At 35.7% G+C, this 20,426-nt stretch overlaps 1 protein-coding gene across 1 annotated transcript in view; it reads left to right on the forward strand.

Moving 5' to 3' along the window:
• The first annotated feature begins 391 nt into the window (after positions 1 to 391).
• Positions 392 to 20,426, forward strand: part of LOC100332250 (transmembrane protein 255B) — a 63,506-nt gene continuing 43,471 nt past the window's right edge. Inside the window, exons 1-3 of the mRNA XM_002665398.8 lie at positions 392 to 711; positions 1,815 to 1,957; positions 13,231 to 13,293. Coding sequence (XP_002665444.3) covers positions 654 to 711; positions 1,815 to 1,957; positions 13,231 to 13,293 — 264 coding nt within the window. The 5' untranslated portion in view covers positions 392 to 653. The remainder of the gene's footprint in view (positions 712 to 1,814; positions 1,958 to 13,230; positions 13,294 to 20,426) is intronic.

Below are 20,426 nucleotides of genomic sequence, written 5' to 3' on the forward strand. Positions count from 1 at the left end.
AGATAAAATGAAGGAATAAAAGGCAGACTCCTTTGTGACAACTTGTCTTTAAAATTGTGACATCCCCCACTTTTGTTGTCATGGGTGTCATGAGTCGTGAGCCTGGGCTGTTTTATAGATTTTTCTCATTAACCCGTTTAGAAAATAAAAAATGTGTAATATAAACATCCTATAATGTAAATGTGTGACAATTAACCACCAAATGAAATGAAAATCTAACCTGTGTGTGTGTGTGTGTGTGTGTGTGTGTGTGTGTGTATGTGCGTGTATGTATACATACATAACATTATACTATTATATATATATATATATATATATATATATATATATATATATATATATATATATATATATATATATATATATATATATATATATATATGATATTGTTACACTCAAATTAGACATATTAAATATACCGCATCAAATGGAACAGAAGTTTCCTCTGAAAGTAAAACTAAGAACAACATCACTAAGGAGAGATGCAGCTGAGCTCGTCCACTTTGCTCAGGCTCTAATTTTACGACCTTAAATTCCCCGGTGGGCGCGGGCACGTGTATAAAAGCTCCCGCAGTCTCGGCGGCGTGCAGAGTCCGGTCAATAGCAGTGAGGGATTCCGTGTGGATTATAAACATTTATAACGAGGAGGACAGATGACAAACTCACAGGAAACGACACGGCGCGACGCTGCTCCACCACACACTGTCGCAGGTAAGAAAACAAACACTTCAGCTTAAATAAATGTTTCTAATTAGAGGATTTGTATTGGTTTTGCGGCTCCCATGTTATATTAAAGTAATAATTAATCGAAAATATTTTGTCAAAAATCTGACTCGTTTTGTCACTGAATGATAGCCTAAATACTTTAATGTACCCGACATTAATTACTCCCAGATAACAATACTTACTTTAGTAGCCTAATTTAAATACTTTAGTGTTTTAAATCATACTATAGTTTTCTTAAATTATTTTGTAGCTGTAATTCTTTTACCGAGTAATACAGCAACTAATATAAACAAATACTGTAGTTTTATACAACTTCAGGGTAAACTGTACACCACAGTTATTAAAGATGAGATAAGTTAACTAAAGTGTACTAGAATATTTATTACAGTTTATCAGTTCATTAGTTTCACACTTTTCAATTACAATGTGTTACAAATACTATAAAATATACATTAAAAAAATTAAGTTTTACTCTAGTATGATTCAAAACCACTAGCATTTACTATAGTATTTTTTGTTTCTTGTGGACTTATTCAATGCTGTCTGTCATTCTAAAAATGTTTTAGAATTTTTGACGTCATAAAAGATATGATCAAGCTTATCACTGGATAATGGGAACCGCTTACTGATTTTTAATGACGTATTTTTTCACAATAGAGCTCATTTGACCTCAATGATGATGATGATGATGATAGCAATAATTATTTTCATATTACACATTTTAAACTAAATATTACATGTTTTTATAACTTCAATTGTATAAAACATTTACTTATAACTTTTAGAACAACTTTTTCTGTATGTATTTATTGCATTACAGTCAAGAATGACACTGAATTTCAGCACAATTGCAGAAAAAAAAACGTAATTATTGAAAAGCTGAGATTATTAAACGTCATTTTTAAAATTGATTACTTATATGTCCTAATTCTCACTGAAAACATTTCAATAGCTTAATATAAAACAGAAGAAAAAAAAGTTATTTTTACCACACGGAAAAATGCAGGACAGGGTAATTATTTCACATCTCAAATAAGTTTTTAAATGAAATTCACTTTCAGTTAACTCTGCCTTTCTTTCTCTGGCAGATGTGTTAAAGATAAGGAGGAGAAAAGCTCAGTGGCTGGTTTCTGGGATGTTAAGTCTGTCTTTGCTAATAGTTGTGATGGGCATCTACATCAGTACACGCACGGAAAGTGTCAGCATCACAGGATACATTTCAGGCATTATTGTAAGTGTCATAATTACATTTTTTATATATGTAAAAAAGAAAAAAAAAAAATATATATATATATATATATGCTCATTAACGGAAATTTCTAATCATCCAATCACATGGCAGCAACTCGATGCATTTAGGCATGTACATGGTAAAGAATGGGGAAGAAAGGTGATTTAAGTGACTTTGAACGTAGCATAGTTGTTGGTGTCAGCTACAATTCTCAAAGGCTACCAATCTTCTGATGGCCACTTCCAGCAGGATAACACACCATTTTATAAAGCGTGAATAATCTCAGACTGGTTTCTTGAGCATGACAATGAGTTCACTGTACTATAATGGCCTTCACAGTAACCAGATCTCAATCCAATAGAGGACCATTGGGATGTGGTGGAACGGAAGATTGGCATCATGGATTTGCAGCTGACAAATCTGCAGCAACTGTGTGCTGCTATCATGTCAATATGGTCCAAAATCTCTGAGGATTATTCTCATTATCTTGTTGAACCTATGTCACAGAGGATGTCAGGCAGTTCTGAAGGCAAAAGGGGGTCCAACCCAGGATTAATAAGGTGTACCTAATAAAGTGGCCAGTAGGTGTGAATATATATATATATATATATATATATATATATATATATATATATATATATATATGGCAAAGCAGTGGTGCAGTTGGTAGTGTTGTCGCCTCACAGCAAGAAGGTCGCTGGGTCGCTGGTCCGAGTCTCGGCTCAGTTGGCATTTCTGTGTGGAGTTTGCATGTTCTCCCTGCGTTCGCGAGGGTTTCCTTCGGGTGCTTCGGTGTCCCCCACAGTCCAAAGACATGCGGTACAGGTGAATTGGGTAGGCTAAATTGTCCGTAGTGTATGATTGTGTGTGTGAATGTGTGTGTGGTGGATGTTTCCCAGAGATGGGTTGCGGCTGGAAGGGCATCCGCTGCATAAAAACTCGCTGGATAAGTTGGCGGTTCATTCCGCTGTGGCGACCCCGGATTAATAAAGGGACTAAGCCGACAAGAAAATAAATGAATGAATATATATATATATATATATATATACACACACACACACACACACACACACACACACACACACACACACACACACACACACACACACACACACACACACACACAGTGTTGGTATTCTGATATTTATATAAATCTTTCAGCACATACTGTATCCTGCATGGGAAACTATAGAGTTTATTTTTGATCACAATGAAAATTCCAGTCCATTCCAGCCAACCAATGAACGTACTTAAATCTCTCACTCAGTTGAATCATAGTCTGTGAAGAAAGCAGCCATTAGAAATGTGTCTTCTGTCAAGACAGGAAGAAATCCAATTTCAGCTATAGTAGTCATTCCCTCAAAAGCCAAGGCAAATCCACTTTTCTAAGTCTATGTAACACATAGAAGCTGCCAAAACAGACAGAGCCCCACCAAGCGTTCCAAGGCAAATCTTCATGAGAAAACTGCAAACTGTTAAATAGACTATCACTTTTCATCTGAAATACAATATATAAATGCAGTTTTGGAATAAATGCAGATTTAGCCCTTTCATCCTTACATACAGTTACAGTCAGCATTATTAGCCCCCTTTTGAATTTTTCAAATATTTGAAATATTTCCCAAATTATGTTTAACAGGCCAAGGAAATTTTCACAGTATATCTTATAATGATTTTTTCTTCTGGAGAAAGTCTTATTTTTTTTTATTTGGGCAAGAATAAAAGCAGTTTGAATTTTTTTAAACACCATTTTAAGGACAAAATTATTAGCTCCTTTAAGATGTATGTAAATGTGAATGGGTGTTTCCCAGTACTGGGTTGCAGCTGGAAAAGCGTGTGTAAAACATATGCTGGATAGGTTGGCGGTTCATTCTGATATGGTGACCCCTGATAAATAAAGGGACTAAGCTGATGGGAAATGAATGATTAAACGTTAATAAATGTACAGTTTTCTACTACTGTAGAGTATATTGTACACCACAGTTTACTGTAGTAAAAACTAAAGTATACTACAGAATTTAATACAGTTTACCAACCCATTAGTAACATTACAGTTAGCATTCATTAACCATGTGTAAGCAAATACTATAATATATACATAACAAATATGCTTCACAATAGTATAGTGAACCATCTTTAATTGTGCTGTTTCATTAAAGAAACACTTCTTGGCATAGCATCAGCAAGCTGCTGGAAACTAGAGATTTCAGTCCATATTGATATGATAGCATCTTGCAGTTTCTGTAGACTGTAAATATCCCTTTTCACCAGATACCAAATGTGCTCTTTTGGATTTAAACCCAGTGATTGCAGAGGCTACACTGTAAAAAATACACTTACATTTTATTTTTTATTTGCCTCCGTTCATTTATGATTATGAATTGCATTAGGGGACCTTGATCTTTCTTCCAACAACTTTTAACTTTGAAAAGTTAAAAAAAGTGACTTTTATTGACATTTGTAATAGTTGAAAGTGATATATTGTCTGGGTTGGTGTGGTATATTACGATACAAAAACCTTGTAATAAACTGCCAGGACATTTTCTGTTATTTTACAGACTTATTTCTCTAGTCTTACACATTATATTATTTCAAAGGACTAAAATGTCAATAAAAGCCACTTTGTTAAATCAATTTGAATTTTCAACACCAAAAATCGACAGAGCGGAGATCAATGTCCCATAATGCAATTTACAGCCGTAAATAAATAGAAAACACTTGCGAATCACAAAATACAAAACGGGATATTTATTACAGTGTATGGTGAACTCGCTGTCATGTTAAAGAAACCATTTTTTTTATTCGCTATGCTATGAGGCAAGCCATCACCAGATCAACGCTCTGTGGTAATGAAGAGATGGATATGTTCAGCAACAATACTTAGAAAAGCATATCTGAGAAACAGGGGCAGACTTAACCAATAAGCAAGGTAAGCAGCTGCTTAGGGCCCCAAGGAATTAGGGGGCTCCGACCAATGCCAAGAAGCCTATTTTAATCATATTTGATAAATTTACCGTCATGTTGTCATGATAACCAGCGATCGTACTCCATAAGATCGCTGGATTTCACTCTCTATAACCATGGACTACAAACCCGCCATTTCTGGACTACGTTTTCATACATGCACTCCGGTCACACTCACACATGCTTCCTCATCCAGACTGATTACTCGCACCACCTGAGGATTGTCAGAGACTGATTGCACACACTATTTAAGCAGCACACTCACTCACTTCCATTGCCGAGTCTTGTTAACTGTAATAGTAACACTACAACTCGGTTTCCTTGTCTTGTTTCTCCGTGTTTTGACCTTAGCCTAGCTTATCCCTTTGTCCTTGTTTGCTGCCTGCCTTCTGACCTCCTTGCCTGTTATTCGACTATGATTCTGGATTGTCTGCATATATCTGTTTGCACCTGAATTGACCTTTGCTTGCCTGACTACTGATTAAACCTGCATTTGGATCCAAACCTTAGTTGTTTGTGTCACTCCCCGACGTTGTAAATCTGTCTATAATCATTAAGGTTTTATTGGTATTATTTCTTTTCAATACCTGGGACCCTGTGAATAGTGGAACTTTAGTTAATTTTAATTTAATTGTACATTAAGATAAAGGTTCCACTTGAAATATATTTTTAACATGCAGTTTATTAACAAAAAACAAAAATAACAAAAAAAAATGAATCTACAGTAGAAAAAATAACTATAAAGTGTTTTGAGTTTCAATGCTAGGGTCCCATGCCTGAAATTGTTTAGGGCCCCTAATTTAAGTCCACCCCTGCTGAGAAATAACAAGTGGTTATTCGAGTTATCGTTGGCTTTCTGTCAGTCTAACCATTCTTCTCTGACCTCTGGCTTGAGGCATTTTTCACCGCAGAAAAGATTCAACAGTCATTTTTTAACACCTTATCTGGCATCAACAAATAGGCAACATCAAAAATCACTTCACACATCGTTTCCCCTCATTCCAAAGCTTTTTGTTTTAAATTCAGCTCTTTATTTTGAACATATTTTCATGCCTAAATGCGTTGAGTTGCTGGCATGTGATTTGTTGATTGGATGCTTCCATTGACAACCACACTATTGTACTACATTTTTTTTGCAGTTTTCGTTTTCGCTAATCCACCAGAGGCCGCTGTGTATGCTTTTTCAGATCTCTCGCGAGTGCCATTTGCACCTGCTGTTCTCACGTTAACATTGCTGTACATTACCCCTAAAAAATACAAGCACAGGCTGATTAGGAAAATGTTCACTGGTGTACATTTTTGAGAACCAAGAAATATGTACTCGTGTGTACATATGGCTGCATTTTATATGTAATTGAACACTATGGGGCAGTACCGCTGACTGCTTATCTCTATATCAATGGCTTTTCTGGCGTGCGCGGTTTGCATGGTAGCTCACTGAGAATAGCTCCAGACGTGGGAGCGGAGCGGAGTTTGAGTATTTTGGATTCCATAAACCAGGTTAAACAAATCCTAAAAAATTTAGTGTCAGGACGCTGTAGAATTGTGCAGTCACAATGGTGTTTTTCTTCTAGTTTGCTTTTGAAAACACTGGGCTCTATCATACACCCGGCACAAGACATGTTTGGTGGGATTTGTTGCTATTTTCAGACAAGCGCAACCCTAATTTTCACGTTTTGCACCTTGTTTGCATCCAAATCCATTGTTGCCGCTTTGTGCGCTCATTGTTAGTTTATTCATGACAATTTGTTTAATGTTATTATTATTAGCAGTATCACGTTGCTTAAGACACACTGGATGTAGAGCAATACACAAATATCTTAACAAATGAAAAAGATATAAAGGATTAAAATGTTGCAAAATGTATTATTTTTACATAAATATAAAACACACCGCCTCCATGCCTAATCGGGGGGGGGGGGTTGGTTTATTCATGACAATTTGTTTAATGTTATTATTATTAGCAGTATCATTCATTTTTATTCATATTTATATTTGTTTTAATAAAAATAAGTTTAGATTTGTCCACCTGTCCGGTTTTGGGGATGTATGCATCACCATATGTGGCATAAGTATAGGACGTGTGTTTGGATATAACTTTTATAAATACACTTTGTTATTGTTGTTCATTTATTAATTTGCTGGTAATCGAATTTAGAAATAATTCTGAAACAAATCTTTGCGCTTAACAAACGAAATCAAATATTTAGGCCAATAGATGTCTTCAGTGGAGTGAGTTTCCACTGTTTCCTTACTTCATGAAAATAAAGGAGTAAAGAGTAAAAGTAAAGAGGCTGAATGGAGAAGACTCATTCTTTTAACTCGCGCTGAAGATGGTCTGTTTAATTGTTTTCTCGCTAGTAAAGTATTCAATTTTTCCACTTACAAAGTCCGCCATGTAAACAGCAAATGGCCTGACGCAACTGACTTTTAAAGGGAATGTGAGATGAGACTCTGATTAGTTTAATGCACGTTATGCTCAAAACACACCTATAACTCATTAAGAGAATAAGCACAACCCTGTTAGACCATGCACTGTGGCGCAAAGCGTATTTTTCTGTCCTTAAAATAGCATACCTGGATTCGGACACACCCTTAATGCTTTTGCACCATGCGCTTTAGACTATGCGGCTGTATCATTAAAATAGAGCCCACTAACAGTTGGTTAGGGAAAGAGAAGTGTGGAGTCAGTCCATATCAAACTGATATAATATGCACGACTGGCCGACCGGCTTCTCTCTTGGACGCACACGAGAAGGGCGTTAATATTTGTAGAAATTTACACTCTGGTGGATCCACAAGAAATGGCATGGATGAGTAACATATTTGCCCTAGTTACATATTTGAGATGGCCACAAATATACATGGCACCCTCTAGTGGATTTGTGAAAACCAAAACTGCAAAACAACGTGCTATTTGTGGGTTTTCAAAAATGTCCTGGGCACATTTTTACAATGTCATGTAAAATTAACAATATAATGTTGACGTCATGTTTAGATTCTCTTCATGTTTCATCAGTCCAAACATTTCTATCTGTATTGTATTAATCTACACAGATAGTTGTATGTATTTGTAAATAAGAGAGATAAAAGACTCACATAGGTTGACATAAATTTTCGTTCATATTTCCTTCTTTATACATTGCATTTATAGTCAAAAGTGGTTCATGTACTTTTAAACCAAGCAGCGTTCTGTTGGATAACATAGTGATTGGCACATAAACATGAATCATTTGAGTTGCAAAACCTGCATGGGGAAATCTTTCACCTTGATGTAAAATTCCTGATGGTGTGAAAGGACTGAAGTGAAAATCCGCCAAAGAATGATAAATGTGACAGCACTTTTATCAAACTTCTGCAACTCGCCCAGCATGCTACAGAATGGCTGTTCAAGACTTTATTCTCCCACTTCACATCACATCTCTGCTTTCTATTACAATTTCTGCCAGAATCAGATTAACAGGACCTGTATGTGTCTGTTATCTGTTCGTTTCTTGGAGCTTGATGAACTTCATCAAGGCCTGTATTCACAAAAATTTTATCTTAACCACTAATAGTTCTCCTAAAATTTTTAGCCAGAAGTTTTCTCTTAAAACATTTTTACAAAGCAGCTGAGACCAATTTCATAAAGGAATAGAGACAAGTATTAAAGGGACAGTTCATGAAAAGTTGAGTTCAATATTATGTTGTCACTTCAAATAAAGACTTTAAAATGCAGGCTAAGAAAATAATTGCGTTCTAAAAGGTTAAATTTTCACTAAAATAATTAAAATATATGTATAATAAAATGTTCATATTCGTATTCATAAAGCATAAATCTGCATAAACATTTTTTTAAATATTTTTGTCTTCTTGTTATTAAGAAAATAAATGTAAATATATATATTAAAACATATATTTTAATTCAGCCATTTATTTTATTTTTGTCTTAGCCCCTTTATTAATTAGGGGTCGTCACAGCAGAATGAACTGCCTACTTATCCAGCATATGTTTTACGCAGAGGATGCCCTTCTAGTTCCAACCCATCACTGGGAAACACCCATACACTCTCATTGACACATATGAACTACGGCTAATTTAGCTTACCCAGTTCACCTGTAGCACATGTCTTTGGACTGTAGGGAAAACCGGGGCACCCTGAGGAAACCCACACCAACACAAGGAGAGCATGCCAACTCCACACAGAAATGCCAGATGACTCAGCCAAGACTCGAACCAGCGACCCTCTTGCTGTGAGGTGACAGTTCTACCCACGGAGCCCACATATTTCAAATATTTAAATGTTACATTTGATGTTTTTTTTTTTACCAATGGTGGCTCAGTCCTTAAGATTTCCTCCTAAATCTACATGTTAGGAATTACTTTAATCCTTAAATTAACACTCCACATTTTTTGAAAAAGGTTAATTTTTCAAGTCTCCTAGAGTTAAATGGTTGACTTGAACCTTTTTTACAATCCATTAAGCCGATTTCTTGTTCTTAGGTCACTGTTAGATTAGCTTAGCATAATGAATTGAGTCAGGTTTCATATTTCGTCTGCCTGATGTAGCCATGGTACAGCAGCAGCGTTTCTTGAGAATATAGTTGCTTGCGATGTTAAAAATAGAAAATAGTCATTTGTCATTTAGGCGGCATGGTGACTCAGTGGTTAGCACTGTTGCTTCACAGCAAGAAAGTCACTAGTTTGAGTCCTAACTGGTTCAATTGACATTTCTGTGTGGAGTTTGCATGTTCTCCCTGTGTGTCCCGGTTTCCCTCAAAGTCCAAAGACCTGCTCTCTAAATGACTTGAGTTTGAATGTCAGAGGGTTCCCAGTACTAGGGTTGCAGCTGGAAGGGCATCTGCTGTGTGAAACTTATGCTGAATGCTGGCGGTTAATTCCACTTTGGCGACCCCAGATGAATAAATGGACTAAGCCAAAAGAAAATGAATGAATGAATTTTTCATTTTCCATTGGTTGTATTACACAATAATTTACTTTGAAATACTTTATATATATATATATATATATATATATATATATATATATATATATATATATATATATATATATATATATATATATATATATATATATATAATAAAATACTTATTAAAAATACTTTGGTTGTATTCACAGAAGACTTCAGGTTTAAATAGGATAATAATGAAAAAACTCTTACATTTTTTTAAGGTAATGCTAATGGCCAAACCCGCAAACAAGCTATGCTAAAAATGAAAAGGAAATCGGCTGAACAGATTCAGAAATGGTTCCATTCAACTGTTCAATTCAACTCTAGGAGATTTGTAAAATGAGTCTTTAAAAAAAAAAAAAAGATGGAGTGTTCCTTTAAGGCTAACAATAGTTACAACAACATGCCAATTTAGGAAAAAATCTAAAAAGGATTAAGGTGTTTTGTGAATATGGCCCTGGTGTGTTAAATAAGGGTGACATATAAAATGTGCTGTGTGTCCCCTGGAGCCGGATTAAATAATTAGTTCTAGAGAACAAAACAGTAAATACTCAAGCACAATCCTACATATAGTTATTGAGTTAGGATTGCCATTTGAATGCAATTAAGGAACAACTTGAATATATAGTACACACAGTGTTTCTTCTTTGCTGAATCACGATGGGTCAGTTTGTTTATCAATACAAATTTGTATGATTTTGTACAATATTTTGAGTTATGGGGTGTTTCCCAGTGATGGGTTGCGACTGGAAGGGCATTAGCTGCATAAAACATATGCTGTATAAGTTGGCTGTTCATTCCGCTGTGGCAACCCCAGATTAAGTCGAAAATGAATGAATGAACGAATTTTGAGGTACAGTATGTGCTTCTCAAACCATTGACAGTGCTTGCTTTAGACATTCTGTTGACTCTCATTAAATATTAGTGGAATAGCAGACTCTAAGGTTGGGATTACAAGAAAAACAACATGCACTTGCAAAGTTATTTACAGATGTGGAATGCCTATTGAGAGAGTGTTAACAGAAATTAGGCAGTCAGTACACTACAGTAATACTCTAATGACTGGGTGTTGTTGACATGTACAGTGGAAATTAGGAAACAAGCTACAATTTGCTAAATTTCAAGGTCTCTGCTCAGTCCTTTTAGAAGTTACAAAAGTAAAAGAGCTGTTTTTAAGCATATTTAATGAGTCACATATGCTCTGATGAGTATAATGAGTATAACAAAAACCTAAATGAGATTTATGAAAAAGAACACTGATGAAAATGAGATGAAATCAGATCCTGCCAGATAACCGTGTTAATATGTACCTGATGGAAATAGTTTTTTTTAGGAATAGGCTCATTTTACAACTGCCCCAGAGTTGAACAGTTGAGTTTAACAACCTTTGAATCTATTCAGCAAATCTGTTGGTCTGGCGAAGAACTTTTAGCTTAGCTTAGCATAAATCATTGAATCGAATAAGGCCATTAGCATCTCACACAAAATTTTAAAAAGAGTGTTGATTATTTTCCTGTATAAAGCTTGACTTTTCTGTATTACATTGTGTAGTAAGACCCATAGAAAATGAAAAGTTGTGATTATCTAGGTTGATATGGCTAGGAACTATACTCTCATTCTGATGGAATAATCAAAGTGCTTGCTTTTGTACCATGACTGCAGCAGGCGCAATGATATTACGCAGTGTTTTTACTTAACTACCTTTGTAATATCATTGTGCCTGCTGCAGTCATGATACGACAGCAATGTTCATTGATTATTGCACAAGAATAAACATGTCATATCTGAAATGACAGCAATGATATGAAAATGTAGTTATCAATGTGATCACAGTTTTGTTAAAATCATCTGAAAATGTAAAAAAAATAATTGTTGCACACTTATTCAAGTGTATTATTCCAAAATACACTCATTTTGTATCTGAAAAAAAACAAACGGCAACTAAAATTGGCAGCTTTACGCAATTTTGTGACAAAAAATGTAAACATGGATCCTGCATTTTGGATTTGTTTATGTTTGTATTATTTCATGTACACAATTGTTTGTGTTTTTATTAATAATTCAATGTATTCTTTGCTAAACCTGCATTTGGGAAAAAAATAAGATCAATGTTTGCATTGTTTATTGTAATACTGCACGTAGCTGCTTTATAAAAGCCAAAAGGGTTGTGCGATTTGATGAAAAAATCAAATTGTGATATTTTTGTCTTAATTAAGGACTAATTTCAAATATGACAGGCACTGTACTAATATATAAGTATATGCATGTACTTCCACATACAATATATAGGTACGTTATAAAACAACAAGTGTATTTCAATAGCAGGTGATACAAGTTATACAGAGAAAAGATTTGTATCAGCTTGCTTCAGGAATCCTACAAAGGGATTCCAAAATTTTGAAAAACTATTCAGGTTTTCTCTTGACTGTTTAAGTCAATTTTTCTAAAGCCAAACAATAAAACAATTCCCACAACCGTTGTCCAAAATGCTGCCTTTTTATATTTTTCCAAAAACGAGCTATTATAAGTTTTGCATGTAATAAGCACTAAGTTATTAGTTTCTTATCAGTAAAATATTTAGAATGCAAAATTGTGGACAGTTTGTTTTAATACTATGGATAAAAAGTTTAAAATTTTCTCCCAAAAATTTTCAACCAAAGGACATTTCCATAAACATTCAATCACGGTTTTAATGAAAAGACTAAAGTTTGAAATGGTAATACATTAGAAAATTTACCTTGAAACTGGTAATCGTGACAAAGCTAGTTCTGGCTTGTTTACCCCTCAAAGCGGCATGTTCTCCATTAATGAATCGCATTAGTGACTTCATCGCTGAGCTCAAGTCCGTTCAGACATTATAAATACCAAGCTTCTTATTGATACAGCGTCAAACATTATCAAAAGCTCACAGCAGGAAAAAGAAGATGATAAAACCAGTCTGACAGTGAGAAGTAAACCACATACTGTGTTACCAAAACATCTCTTTTTCCATCTGTGAACTTGGACGCTTTGTGAAACTCCTGCAGATACCCTGCTGGAGACCTGGACTAGGAGAACAACTGCAGTATATCTCTAATAAACCGACAGCCTTGAAGATCATTTACATGCAGAGGGGTTTGGATCTGTCATTTATCCCATGATTGCTGAAATATTTGCGTGTTTCCGACTTCCCCCTCATATTTTCTTGTCACTTAAGCTTGATAGAACCATTGAGGCCGTGTCATAAATCTTTTCGGATGAAATTAATCGAAACGATGATAATGATTTCCAGTGCTCATATGGCGCTGCTTATGTTCTTAAGAGAAGTCTGCTTCATTTGTTTCTCTTCTTGCATTTACGTCTGTCTACTGATTGCAGTTGGCGTTTGGATCGTTCTTGGGAGTTCTTGGACTGAGCTTGGAGGAAAACCGCAAACAGCTGGTAGATATCACCACATAACTTTTTCAGCCTTCCATCATCATCTTGGGCTTTGTCTTCCTGTTTTATGATCCTGCTCAGCATGATACCTAGTCTTTCTGCTATGGTCCTTTCTAGTTATGCTTCACAAAAGATGTACCCTTTTTATGATCCCTTATCTTCATGGTGGTGGTTATGGAAACATTCGAATCTCATGCTTCCAATGTGCAAATATGTGAAGTGCAGACTTAAAAAAACATTTAATGGAGCCTGTATTTAAAATACATCATATGGGTATTCTTGAAGGGATAGTTCACGCTAAATGAAGTTCTGTCATTTATTACTCGCTTTTAAAAATTTATTTCTTTGATTAAACACAAAAAGAAGAAAGCTTTGTCCATTTTTTACCAATAAATGCAGTGTAAGTAGATTAAAAAAAATCTGTTCTAATTCAAAGTATTCTAAAGCCTGTTTCACACTGCAAGTATGAGCAGAACGTGAGCATCGCTGAAGCAGCTGTAGCTCGGTAGTTTCGGCGCAGGGTCTATTTTTGCCACACTTCTCACACTCAATTAAAGCAACAGTGAATTGATAATGCCCAAAAAATACATTAAATGTAGAACTGCACAATTAATCGTTAAAAGATCGCAATCTCAATTCGACTCCCTAGACCAGGGGTGGCCAACCCTGTTCCTGGAGAGCCACCTTCCTGCAGATTTCAGTTGCTACCCAAAAACACCTGAAACAATTAATTAGGACCTGAACACCACGTGATAATTACAGGCAGGTGTGTTTGATATGGGTTGCAACTGAAATCTGCAGGAAGGTGGCTCTCCAGGAACAGGGTTGGCCACCCTGCCCTAGACGATCTTAATCCAGCATTTCTGCAATTCTGTCAATCATATTTTCAAGTTCAGTAGCAATGGTGGCCGCGCAAGTCTTCACATTGTTTTACATACGTTGTTCAGCAATGAGGACACCTCCAAATTGTGTTGAAAGAGTCACATGCTGTATTTGTAAGATATAATTCACCTCAAAAATGCAATTTCTGTCTTCATGTAATGTATTTGCGACTGCAAAATCACACGTGACGTGAGATGACCATCAGCTGTTACCACAGAGAGGGCGGCGTGCGCGCCTCTGAAAAAAAGTCTACTTTAGTTAACAAAACCTGCATAGGCTGTGAATACAAGTAAATTAGTTGTATTCAGTTTGTGGCACAGAGTGATCCTTTAGGAGCCGCATGTTAAGTGAACCGCTCTTAGCAGTGGAAATGAAAGTGCACACAGTGTTGCCAGATTTAGCTGAATGATTCCAGCCCAAAAAGTATCCAACACCTGCCGTTATACAAAAATACCCACCCGGTCTTCTGTATTCACGAAAATCACATCAGTGACAGTTTTTACGCAGAACATTACAGATTGTAAGCATATGTCTCAAACACAATATTTTAACATCAGAATTATCATCAGCATTAATGACCAGGACAAATCTAACTATATATATATATATGTGTGTGTATATATATGTATATATATATATATATAATTTCATATTAACGCAATGTGATTAACTTATTGCAACGTTTCAAATTGCAATTGCGATTCAATTTCAATTAATCACACAGACCTAATATAAAGTGTACTTTTAAAAAGCGCCATTAAGTTTGATAAGAAAGTCGCAAAAGTCTACTCTTCAAAAGACAAATTCTAGAAGCCTTGAAATTATTAAATATTACTTTATCTGATGTACACACTGTTATAAAATATCAGTTAATTAAAAGTCACAGGTGTTTTTCCTTTTATTTACGGTTTTGAATTGCATAATGGGATCTTGATCTCGGTTTGTCAACTTTTGATGTTAAAAATTCAACTCTACAGTTTAACAAAGTGAGTTTTATTGACATTTTAGTAGTCTGAAATAATATAATGTAAAAAAAAATAAGATCTAGAAAAATAAGTCTAAAATAAATGTAAATTAACAGAAAATGTACTGGCAGTTTATTACAAGTTTTTGTATGGTAATATACACCAACCCAGATAATATATCAATTCAAAGTCACTTTTTGGAAATTGTCAAGGCTAAAAGTTGATGGAAGAAAGATCAAGATCCCATAATGCAACTTAAAAGCAAAATGGGGGAAATAACAAATAAAAAAATGAATCACAAAATACAGAAAACTGATAATTTATGTATATTTTTACAGTGCACTTTATTTTTATATGCAGTCATCTCAAAAAATTTGGACCCTCTATCAAATTTCATGGTTCCATATCAATAAATATGGAATTTATTATATTTTTTATAATAAACATAATTTAAAAAGTATGTGGTTTTTGTCAGGTTTTAAAATCTGAAAAGGAAACCTTAGATGAACACCAACACGTGACAAATTGCATTGTGTCATTATTTATTTAACAAAAAAATAAAGCCAATATGTAGAAGCGGTGAGTGCAAAACTATAAACACCCTTACAGTTAACATAAGAATTAAGAGGGTCAGTATTAGCCAAACACTACAAACTGATCATTAACAAGTGTGAGAAGCAGAAGTTTTGTCAGCTTGTGTTTCTAGAGCTTTCAGGTGTGTGAACACAATGCCAAAGATGAATGCATTAGCGATGATCTTAGAGGAGCAACTGCTGCTGCCATCAATCTGGGAGGGAAAATACAGCCATTTCCAAACAATCTAAAGTCCATTATTCCACAGTGAGGAAGTTTATTCACAGGTCGAAGACATTCAAGGCACACACAAACACTTCAGGACTCCAACAAATTCACCCCATGATCAAACTGTGTAACACTGAGAGAAATAGCGGACAACATAAGAACTTCACAACAGACTCTACAGGCTTCAGTTCACGTATTAAATTATACATTTCATGAAAGTACTAATGAAAAAAATGGCACAAGTAGGGTATTTTTGGAAGGGTTACCAAAAGGAAGACTCTGTGGTTAAAAAAAGCACGAAGACCTAACCATAACCATGCATTCATACCTCCGTGGCTAAAAGTTGAGTGTCAAAGTGTCTAGAAGTCATTCATTTACAATGGGATCTGGTGGCAAGTTCCAGTGAATTTGGCACATCGCAGGAGAGGAGAGTTGAAATTAGGTCAACATTATGGTAATAAGATACAGTATGGTGCAGTACGACAGCAAACAATAAGAATGCAGAAGTTCACTACGGCCTGATAATCTTTGATTCTGACCACATTCGTTTCCAAGCAAAATGAAGTAGAGTTTGGTTGTTGCTTTGGTGCAGGAGTGTCAAGATCAGTTCCTAGAGGGTTTATAGGTAGCCCTGCAGAGTTTAGTTCAAGCCCTGCTTCAACACATTACCTGAAGTTTTCAAATAAGCCTGAAGGACTCCGTTAGTTTGATTAGGTGTGTTTAATCAGAGTTGAAGCTAAATTGTGCAGAGCTGTGGACCTCCAGGAATGGAGTTGGACAACTACACACACAGCCATTGGAATTTTTTTGGCTTGAGAGTTGCATTCTCGTTCACTTCTATTAATTTTAACCCAGGCTCATTCTGAAAACGTAGTCCAGCGGACGTTTCTGGAGACCGCGAAAAATGTCCCGGGAGGTACCTATTTGTGCAGTTTTTGTTTTTGCGAATCCGCGAGAGGCCGCTGTGCGCACTTTTTTGTATCTCGAACGTCTCTCGCGAGTGCCGTTCGCGCCCGCGCTGTTCTCGCGTCAACCCACCAGAGGCCACTGTCTGACTGACCGAATGATTGACTGCACAACCGGCCAATTGGCTGACCCACCCTCCTCCTTCCCTGAACCCAACCAGTTTTACAGATTGACCCGATTGACCGTCTAGAAAAATAAAAGCCCTTATCTGTTTTTTTTTTTTTTTTTACCACTTTTTCGGATTTTACCATGTTCTCACCCTGTTATGAACTCATTCGCTTTATTTTTTGGATTCTGTTTTTGTCTTACCTGATTTCTGGAACCGCTCTTCCCCGGACTCAAACCCGGACGCCTTTGTCAACTCCTCCTCTCTGCATCTGAAGTCCGCCGACGCACAAGATGAGCTGACCGAACAAACTCATTGTGGTGGGAAAGCCCTCCACATGGAGGTAAGCGTTCAGCCGGCAAGCGCGAAAGGGAACGGCGTCACACCGCCCCGTAGCGTTCGCTTAAAAAAATAAAATGCTGCCATACGTACCTCCCGGGACGTATTTCGCGGTCTCCAGAAACGTCCACGGGACTACGTTTTCAGAATGAGCCTGCACTGAAAAAAGTGTTGCATGCAGAACTGTTGCAAACAATTTATTTGTGTTGAATTTAAACAAACAAATTAAGTTTAATTATGTTCAACTTAATTTGTTGGTTTAAATTCAACACAAATAAATTGTTTACAACCACTTAACGTAAAAAAATTGAGTAAATCCAAGGAATCATCTTTGAATAATTTTTTTCAGTGTGGGTTGATTAATTTCTAGTGTTAAAACACATAGTTATGATGCTTGATGTTTCAAACTGATGCTGAAAACTCTTCACGATGTAAAATCATGAGAACACTGGTTTGTAGAGCAAGATTGTTTTCTGCCGTTTACTATTTCTCGTAATTTCTCCCATAGACAGCTGAATATTCCATTCCAAAACAATCACAAAAACAACTGCAGTTCCGCATCGTGGAATGAGATCAGTATTGCTTGAATTGAGTCTGAATTGTTTTATGTTATTTCTTTTGCAATGGATTAATTAATATGCATCGGACCAGCCTGACTCCGCGAGGAAACCTAACTATTTTATGTTTTGTCAGTTTAGTGGCTAATTCGTACAAATTTGTACAAGTTAAGCCTTATGAAAATGTCAGATTTTAAAAAGGCATGTCACCCAGCCCCGCTCCTAAACCCAACTATCATTGGGGTATAAGCAAATCATACTAAATAGTACGAATGAGATTGTACAAATTCATATGAATTAGCAACAAAAATCAAAAAGTTACAAATTGCCGTGAGATAGCATCGATAGGACTCATTTGGATACCAACACAAAAACAATGCATTCAAAAATTTTGGATAAAGTATTTCAGAGTTCTAGAACAATGACCTACAACCAATTTGAAAATGTTTGGCCACAATGAGCATCATCACAAGCCAAAAGAGCAGATCAGCCCAAACACCTCATACCCAAACTACAGCGTGTTGTTGAAGGGGTGATGATTTTGTTGGGCTTATATACTAAAGTCTCTTACAGCCAACTGTGAGGTTGTCCATCTGATAGCTAAAGCTTGGCCAAAATTGTGTCATTCAACTGAAAATGATCCAATCCAGTCCAAAAAACAAAAGAATCAAAGTTAAACAGTCCACCTAAAGTCCAGAGCTCATCCTGACTGAAATACTGATGTGGAGAACCAAAGCGCAGCACAATTATTGCACGTGCAGTAATCTTACATTATATATGATGTTTTGTTTTTCTGCAATCTTAACTAATATTCGGTATATACTTACGCTGAAATTAATAAATCGTCACAATGTGTTTATTGTCTAAATACAAGTTTTTACATTGTACTTATGACTGATTAAATGCATACATGTAACTACATCTTTGATTAATTTATGTAATTTCATTTGTAATTACACTGTTGATCTTCCCTATATTTTAACCCACCCTTAAACCTACCCATACCATCAAACCTTTCTCCTACCTTACTCGTATCCCTCCTCAAGAGCCCCAGAAGTGTTCTCCGATACATTATGAACACATTAAGTACATTGTATCTATATTTTGATGCAAGTACATAGTAGTTAAGGACTCTTAATATAAAGTAGGACCACAATTTTACGTCGTGAATAGCTCTATTTATAAAGAATTCACTATTTTCAATGGATTAGAATGATTTTTTAGAGGAGTGAGTCAAGCATTACATATAATAAACTACTTAGAAACATAGGTGAATGCAATAGAGCTCTGATAAAAGTGAAATAAAAGTGCTTTATGGTTTTCTGGGAAGATTAGCAGTATTCAAGTACAGAAATATATTAGTAAAATGTAAAATATCACTGTATAATCTTAATTGTTTAAATAATTAAATAAAATTGACTTTTATTAAAGTTACAAACAATGATATTTCTTGTGCTGAATGCTTTAAACTCGTTTGTAATGCTCACAAAGTCACAGGCCTTAAAAGCACATGAAAATGATTACATTTCACTCCATTCTAGTTCATCTCTGCAGTGACTCCACAATACTCATGTGTTCTGAACTGTGGCTCCTGGTCAACTTTAATCCTGAATCAACATTGCTTATCCTGTGATGTGACTATTCTGGATGCTTGAACACATGCTGAAACGATATATTGTGCAGCCCTAAAATAAAATCCAACAAACCTCAATAAACTGAAGCAACACTGTAATGAAGAGCGGGCCGAAATTCCTCCAGGACGATCTGAAAGACTGAAAGTCATATAGAAAATGGGTAACACTAGAGCATTACTTAAATAATGATGTACTAATATGTACACTTGGACGTCTCGGTGGCGCAGTGGGATTGCCTCGCAGCAAGAAGGTCGCTGGTTTGAACCTCGACTGGGTGAGTTGGCATGTATGTGTGGAGTTTGCATGTTCTCACCCGTGTTTGCATGGGTTTCCTCAGGGTTTGTGAATGGGTGTGTATGGGTGTTTCACAGTGATGGAAGGGCATCCACTGCGTAGAACATGTGCTGGATATGTTGGCAGTTCATTCCGCTGTGGCAACCCCAGAATAATAAAAGGAAGTTAGCCTAAAGGAAAAGAATGACTGATATGTACACTAAACATAAACACTTTATAATGAACTAATGATGTGTTGAGGCATGTGCTAATCAAGAACTTCAAGATGAGTTTATGTGTACCTTGGCTTCCTTCATTTTGTTAGTACATTAAGAATTATTAGACTTATTATACACCTTGGATTTTATTTACAAGTTAAAAGTGCAACTTGACCAACATAGGCTCAAATACTATTTTAATCCAGTGTCAGATTGTTGAACACTAAGCAGTAATGCGTATTTATGTGCTTTTAGTAGGGATGCTCAAAATAATCGATTAACCGTTAACTGAATCGTTTTTAACAGATTAATGGTATCATTTTAAACGATTGAAAATATCATTATCATCATATCATTTTAGATATTTTTAAACCATCTTTTAAATGGTTGACTAA

Source organism: Danio rerio, chromosome 18 (genome assembly GCF_049306965.1).
Source record: "Danio rerio strain Tuebingen ecotype United States chromosome 18, GRCz12tu, whole genome shotgun sequence".
NCBI classification, from domain to species: domain Eukaryota; kingdom Metazoa; phylum Chordata; class Actinopteri; order Cypriniformes; family Danionidae; genus Danio; species Danio rerio.